At 34.7% G+C, this 8216-nt stretch overlaps 1 protein-coding gene across 1 annotated transcript in view; it reads right to left on the reverse strand.

The window, feature by feature from the left end:
- Window positions 1–8216, reverse strand: part of LOC106472501 (ATP-dependent 6-phosphofructokinase-like) — a gene marked incomplete at its 3' end in the record, with an annotated part of 39160 nt that overhangs the window by 28585 nt on the left and 2359 nt on the right. Inside the window, exon 2 of the mRNA XM_022401080.1 lies at window positions 4950–5037. Coding sequence (XP_022256788.1) covers window positions 4950–4996 — 47 coding nt within the window. The remainder of the gene's footprint in view (window positions 1–4949; window positions 5038–8216) is intronic.

Consider the following 8216-nt stretch of genomic DNA (forward strand, 5'->3'; position numbering starts at 1 on the left):
TTCCGCTGTCGTAACAATATGTTTTACTGTTTTTCGCTTGTTCATTTTATGGGTCCATTTAAAGTATTGTGTAGAAGTCCAAAGATCAAGACCACTTCGAAAGGTGAGGAATCCTCTTAGAAGAGCAGGCAGTACACTAAATGCCTTTGGACAGGTTTTTTAATTACCAGGAAATGATATTTTATTTCGTATGTACTCAATGTTTCAAAAACAAATATCAAAAATGTCGCTGAGCCACAGGTGGTCCCTACATAACAACATATAACCTTAGAAAAGAAAAAAAAAACTTTTATTAGAAATCTATCCCATACATAAAATATGTATACACATACATATTTGACAAAAAGCGTGGACTTGTGATTTTTTTGAGCTATGAATAATTCAGTCGTTATATTCTGCTTATTCCGATCGCTTCATTAACCTCGTAAATCAAACGCAGTATGATAGAGGGCGCTGAATTATTCAAGTTTTGGTTTTCAAATTTCATAGGTGTTTGACGTGCTAGGTGTCAGTTTTTTAAATCTTTTTTTAAATGTATGCGTTTTTCGAAAAGGTCTGAGATACGTTATGCAAGAAAAAGAATGAAAACATAGAAAAGAGTATTGAAAATTGGGGTTACTATTAAAATTGGAACATCCAATTTTATCGTATAACTTGCACCGGTGGCAACTGTAACCATAAGATTGTGTGACGCAATACAAGCGACTGAATAGGTCATTAACGTAGCGGAAAGAAATCCAATTCTTTTCCATGCATTCTATTGGAGTAAATGGGCGAGATAAAACTAGGCATATTTATAAAGTTGGTTGACTTGACATGAAGTTACGTAATAACAGCAAAACTGTGATTTTTTCAAAACCTTAATAATTAGGAGACAAAAAAGCACACTGAAGACACATCGTATTCAATAACGGATTTTTGTCGTTTGGAGTAAGAGGGCATATAACGCGAAAAATTGAGTTTCGATAATCGTGGTGGGCACAGCATAGATAGCCCATCAATTTTAATACAACGAATAACATTTGATATATATAGACTGCATAAACAATACATCACTTTTAAAATAAATCCTTGTAGGAACGCCATCTTCTGGGTTTTTTACACCTCTCTAAATGTTTAACATGGTTAATAATAGCTTTATATGACACGCGTTTTTTTATTTCTTTGCTACACCAGTTTTAACTGTGTTATATATTTAAAAAGTTTATGAGATACCTACAGACTTAAAACATCTTTTAATTAATTGTTGAAAGTAAAAAATATTGGTGATATTTTGCTATTTTTTCAAATAATTCTCCACCTAGCTCGAATTTTATTATATATGCTGTTCGTATGGTAATATACAGTTTATTTTTGTTGATATTTTTTTCTTAAGTATGTTTTGGGCATTTTTATTAAAAATACATAAAGTCCCAGTAATGTTACCCTATCTAGTGGTTAGTGTGCGAGGATAGTGAATATGACGATTCATGGTTCACAGCCCTTTGCCACAAAAATGCGTTTCACATTTGGAGTCGTGGGTGTACTATAAGTGAATTTCCACTCCTCATTAGACGATGGTAGCCAGAGAGTTGGCAGTGGGTGTTGTTTAAAATAAGGGACTGCTATTCACAAACAAACTACTCTGTCTAGTGCTATACAGTAGTAATTTAGGGTTAACCAGCTTTGTTAATGAAGATTACTTGTAGCTTATAAGTCAGAAAAGTTAAGAACGAAATTTAAATTTTAAACAGTCTTACAAAAATGGTAAGAGTTAAAATATTAAATGAAATGGAAACAGAGTAATAAGAACAGAAGAGAAAATAGTTATAATTTCCAGTTAACTTTGAGAAGTTAAATAATATATATAAAGGTAAGAACCAGGTTTGGAAAAATTCCTTTTCCTTAACATACTTATATTTTTACAGTCTCTAGAATGTGTAGTAATATTTTATATATATAGATGACATAAACAATACATCAATATTAAAACAATTAGTAATATTTGATATATTGTTTATTTGTTTTTGAATTTCGCGCAAAGCTACACGAGGGCTATCTGCGCTAGCCGTCCCTAATTTAGCATTGTAAGACTAGAGGGAAGGCAGCTAGTCATCACCACCCACCGCCAACTCTTGGGCTACTCTTTTACCAACGAATAGTGGGATTGACCGTCACATTATAACGCCCCCACGGCTGAAAAGGCGAGCATGTTTGGTGTGATGGGGATTCGAACCCGCGACCCTCAGATTGCGAGTCGAGCGCCTAAACACCTGGCCATGCCGGGCCTATTTGGTATATATAGATGATATAAACAATATATCAATATTAAAAGCCCACCAGTGGCACAGCAGTATGTCTGCGGACTTACAACGCTAGAAACCGGGTTTCGGTACCCGTGGTGGGCAGAGCACAGATAGCCCATTGTGCTTAATTGTGCTTTGTGCTTAATTTCAAACAAACAAATAAATAATTAGTAATATTTGATATATATATATATATGACATAAAAAATACATCAATATTAAAACGATGAGTAATATTTACTAGATAAATGATGTAAGTAATAAATACATAAATTTAATAATCCCGGCCGTCTTTCTTATGTCTAACACAAGCATGGTCATCGAGAAGCTTTCGGCTTTTGTCCACCACATAAAAAATATTGTGTTTTCTCCCTTCTTACAAAAAGGGAATGACTCATATTATAAATATCAATGCCAACAGACTTTTACCTCCTAACAGTCTTCTGTGTATAATGGATGCTTCTCCCCTTTACATTAATATTTACATGCGACGAAGGGCAGAAAAAAAAACCTCTCCTAAACCTTTCCAATCCAATAAAATCTCGAAACGTAATCGACCTTTTCTGTCTTATCTCATATCGAGTTTGAATTCAACAACGAACATTAAATCAATGGCCACCAAGATGGCTCCTAACTGTGCTAAGATATTGTTACGCCTCCAGTCGTTAATTAATTTTCCGTAACTTCGTTCCCACGAAACTTTAGCGACACAAGTCCTTTCTTAATAAAAACTGGTTTATTCTTTCTGAATATAACTTTACGATACACTTAATTTCAACAGTCGCGCTATAACAACGTTTCACGTGCTCGTGTTCAATTACACACTCTCTGACTTCAGTTAAATTACTCAATATTACACTGTTCCGTCACGTTGTGACCATCTTATATATACCAGACTATCCCCAATCTAGTAAATGCTAGGGTATTCACGAAGGAACAGGATATTTCTAGAAAATAGGTGGCTTGATACTGATCACGTGACCTCGCTGACGCAACAATATTTATGGGTCTTATTGAAAACCAGCTCTTACAACAAAGGCCTTTGAAACCTCGCACTTGGGAACGTTACATAGATGATAAGCCGGGTTTGAATCACTTAAAAAACTTGTTTTCTTATGTTATCACCTTTCACAAAACAATCAAGTTTACCTTTAGTTACTTATTGTTATCACTGTCTGTTTAAAATTACACAATAACTTGAACTGAAAATACCTTCACTACTAAAGTTGTTACTCAACCCATACTGAACGGAATGTTATCTATAGTCAAGAAAATCTGTACTGATTCAAAAACAAATCAACAGAAAACTTAAAATAATCCGGGTTAAAAAAGAGGTTATAAAGATACTGAAGTTTCCAATCCGTTGACAAAGCTAACAACACTAAAAGAAAAACCGTTCTTTAAACTGTGTATTACTGAAGAGTTAAATATAATATGTACTGTGTATTACTGAAGAGTTAAATATAATATGTACTGTGTATTACTGAAGAGTTAAATATAATATGTACTGTGTATTACTGAAGAGTTAAATATAATATGTACTGTGTATTACTGAAGTGTTAAATATAATATGTACTGTGTATTACTGAAGAGTTAAATATAATTTAAACTGTGTATTACTGAAGAGTTAAAGATAATATGTACTGTGTATTACTGAAAAGTTAAATATAATATGTACTGTGTTTTACTGAAGAGTTAAAGATAATATGTACTGTGTATTACTGAAGAGTTAAAGATAATATGTACTGTGTATCACTCACCACTCTAAGCTAAAAAATGTTTTGAGTATTCTTGAAAGAAAAAACTTTATCTATTGTAGCTGAACTATCGCCTGAAACACATTTGTTCCTGTTGTCTCTTTCCGGAAGAGCAGAAATCTTTGTCATGCAGAAGTGAATTACAACCCACCACAGAATGGTTGTCATCCACGTAATAAAGCTGGTAGTCTGACCTACAAGTTTATAAAAACTACCGATTATTTTCTGGACAAATATGACCACAACACCATTTGTCTCAGACATTAAAAAAAAAAACACGCAAACTCCAGTCGGTAGGAGAGATCCAAACGACTGTTTGTGCGCGTTTCAACAACCATAAATCTTATTTAAACACCAAACCAACACTTAACCAACGCAGTCATTATATTAACGATGTGATTCTCATAGGTACTGAAACCGGTTTCAAAAACAAAGATGATAGAGAAATGAGAGAAGCTCTTGGATTGCTACTTCAAATATTATTCATCCTTGTGGATTATACCTAGATTCTGGAATCAGTGATCTTCAACCTTTAGTTTGTCTTAACTGTCTAAAAAAAATGTTTATCTTGTGTTGTATATTTTTACCCCTAATTTGGCACGTTTTTTTTTCATCTTTCTGTTTAACGTTTTTTTGCTAATCGATTTTCTTATCATATCTTCATTTTACTTTATCAATAACCATTATAGTTTTCGTTTCACGTTCTTTTTTGTTCTTTTTTTACAAAACAATTGTAACCGCTTTATATTCATCTATTCTTTACATAGTGCACAATGACCTCCACCAGATATCTCAGCGACAAGTTTGAGGGATGTTAACGCTAAATATTGGTTTCGATACACCGATAACTTATTGCGTAACTCTGCACTTAACAACAAAACGTATTGAACAACGGAAATTAGCCACACCTGCAACATTTCTTTGAGAGCCAATCAAAACACTTCCCGGCTGCCATTGTCGTCTACCTTGCCGTTGCATCACCTTCCTTACTCGTTCCTGTGTACGATAGCAAATGTTAGCTAATTCGAATAAAGATTAATAATATAAATAAAAGAAAATAATCAGCGTTAAAATAAATAACATGTTATAAATTCTCTCCCCCCCCAAAAAAAAAAAACTTGTAAATGATTTAAATAAAATCGTTAATAATTCAATTAATTTGTTTAATCTGGTTCACAACGTAGTCGTCGATACTGGATATGGCAGATGTGGTGTAGTTGACATATTATAAAACATTATGGTTTGCTTTCTAGGGCCTGGCATGGCAATCTACAGGTTGCGGGTTCGAATCCCCGTCTCACCAAACATACTCGCCCTTTCTGCCGTGGGGAAGTTATAATGTGACGGTCTATTCGTTGGTAAAAGAGTAGCCCAATAGTTGGCGGTGGGTAGTGATGACTAACTACGTTCTTTCTAGATATCCCTTTGCGCGAAATTTACAACAAACCAAACCTTTGCTTTCACTCATGGATTCTTAGAAATTTGCTTACCTTATTTTGTTGAGGGCTATCTGCACTAGCCGTCTTGAAACGATAGACTAAAGAGAAGTAAGTGAGTTAAAACTGGTAACACGTGGGCTTCTCTAATCAAATAATGAGGCTTGACCGAATACTTATAACTCACCTAACAGCCCTAAAGCCTCGGACTGGCACGTGAAACACTGGGCCGCTGAACTTATTATAGCCCCTGATGAAATAAACTCTAATTTTCGAAAGTAGTTTTAAGGTGTTTCCAATGTTTATTCCACAGAAAGAGAACTTCACTTTGTATAAGAATGAGTCAGATTATCTTTACTCCTGAGTCAGGGACTCTGTGATAATTTGAAAAGAATGCTATAAATAATGTTATAAGACAGTGAGAACAAAATTCAAACTTTAAGGTTAACAGATGATGTTTCAATGTAAAAAAAAAATCATCAGTTTACAGTCGAAAGATAAAATCATTTTACAGCCTTTTTCTTTTCTTTTATGATGTAACTAAAATGCGACAGTTATGAAAGCAGCAAAGTTTGGAAGCAAGAGTGCAAGTTGGGACCAGGGATGACGAGAGGAGGGGCAAGGGGGCAGCTGCCCCGGCAGTGGGATATTCCAAAGCTCACTAGAAATGCATACCACCTAATGAGCTAAAATGGCTACTGCTTTTTCATAGATTCATGAAGAAATTTATCACCTAAATTTCTTTTATGAAAAATCAGCAAAATTAATAAATAAAATGAAAGGGGGGGGCCCGATGATATTACTGACCCCAGTGCCTGGGCTGGCTCTCGACGTCCCTGGTTATGACCGCCTAGATACATGTACAGATAAGGTAATAATGCCGGTCAGTTTTATGGTGTTTAGCTAATAATTCTTTATCCTATTAATAAAATATTAACATGACTAGAGGAGTCAGGAATCTGGAGATTCCTCGGAGCAAGAAGAAACTAATTTTGAGAATGTTTTTCTTTTCCATTTCTTGTTTGTTTTCAGCTGTTGTCCAAAATATGTATGCTTAAATTAGCCTGTTCGCTTAACTTGAAGTGCTGTCATCGTGAAATAGATTGGAGAAAAGGGTTATTTTCCATAAGTACAACTACTCAAAGATACGTTTTGCTGAACTAATCAGAAGAGGGCGCTATAGTATAAAGTTGCTCAAAAATAAAACTAATTTGGACCATGAAGGTGATGACGTAGCATAGAACTATTTTCACCATGAAGGTAATGACGTAGCATAGAACTATTTTATTGGACCAAGAAGAAGGTAGTAACGTTAAAAATCTATTTGGACCAATCAGAAAGAAGATGACGACGTGACGTAAAACTACTCTGGTTTCCAGTTGCTTAACTTATTCAAGAGTTCAATCACAAACATTTCAAATGTTAACATTCTCGGAGTTAAACTGAAATATTTCGAGATGTAACGCGTTTAGGACCAATCAGAAAAAAGATAGTGACGTGACGTAAAACAACTCTGGTTTACAGTTGCTTAACTTATTCGAGAGTTCAATCACAAACATTTCAAATGTTAACATCTTCGAAGTTAAACTGAAATATTTCGAGATTTAACTCGTTTAACTGGAGTTTTGAGTTTACCCAAATATTAATGAGTGGAAATCTTTAACTCATCTGCAGAACTACTCCACCTGACTTTCTACTAGTAAAGACTCGTATTGTGCTCTCACGTCCTGAAACTCATTAATTTTCTTTTTGTTTAGGTTGGCATAATATTTCTTGTTACCCTTTAACTGGAGGTTCGAAGGATGACAAGTTAAAGAGTGTGTGATTATCTCTAGGAGCTCTGACAGAATTGATTGTGAAGAAAGAGTTGAAACACAGAAGGTGCAAAACGATCTTTATTCCTACACAACTAAATAACAAGCACAGTTACTAACACAAAACACTAAAATAAAACAGGAGCAAGTGGGTTTGTGTTGGATAGGTGAGAGAAAAAAGGGACCTCTCTCACAATAGCACAGTGTGTGTTCTACCCCATAAAGTAAAGGAAAAACTATGAAACTTAAAATAAAAACAAATCAAAAGTAAAAATATAAAACAAAACAAATTCTTTCAGTACAAGTTACAGCAAAAATCTAAAATGGAAACAAATTTAAAGTTACAGTTACGGTTAAATATATACCTGTCAAGAAAATGCTATAGCAAAGTTCAATTCAAAAGGTCCTCAAAGTCTCAGCAAAATCTGTCTAGCATGGGCGAACCTAGCCTTTGCAAAAAAATACAATAACATCACACAAAGCAAAGTTTCGGCAAAATCTGTCTAGCATGGGCAAACCTAGCCTTTGCAAAAAAAAATACAATAACATCACACAAAGCAAAGTTTCATATGTCGCTCCTCAACTACTGAGCCTCGTCAACGCGGCTGAAGTGCAAGAGCGGGGTGAACCTCGAACAATGACAGAAAAGAAAGCCTTCTATTTTTGAGTATTACGAGCTATCTATCTTTCTTGCAGGAAAACGTGGTTAATTGACAATTAGTGAATTAAGCATAGGAAGAGTTAAAGACAGGAAAACTTAGATGTGTTTACTTCAGTGACTTTCTGTGTACAACTTGAGCTGTTTGTTTTTTGTTTTGTTTGTAATTAAGCACAAAGCTACACAATGGGCTATCTGTGCTCTGCCAACCACGGGTATAGAAACTCGGTTTCTAGCGTTGTAAGTCCGCAGACATACCGCTGTGCC

This window comes from Limulus polyphemus, unplaced genomic scaffold (assembly GCF_000517525.1).
Source record: "Limulus polyphemus unplaced genomic scaffold, Limulus_polyphemus-2.1.2 Scaffold5386, whole genome shotgun sequence".
Classification (NCBI taxonomy): domain Eukaryota; kingdom Metazoa; phylum Arthropoda; class Merostomata; order Xiphosura; family Limulidae; genus Limulus; species Limulus polyphemus.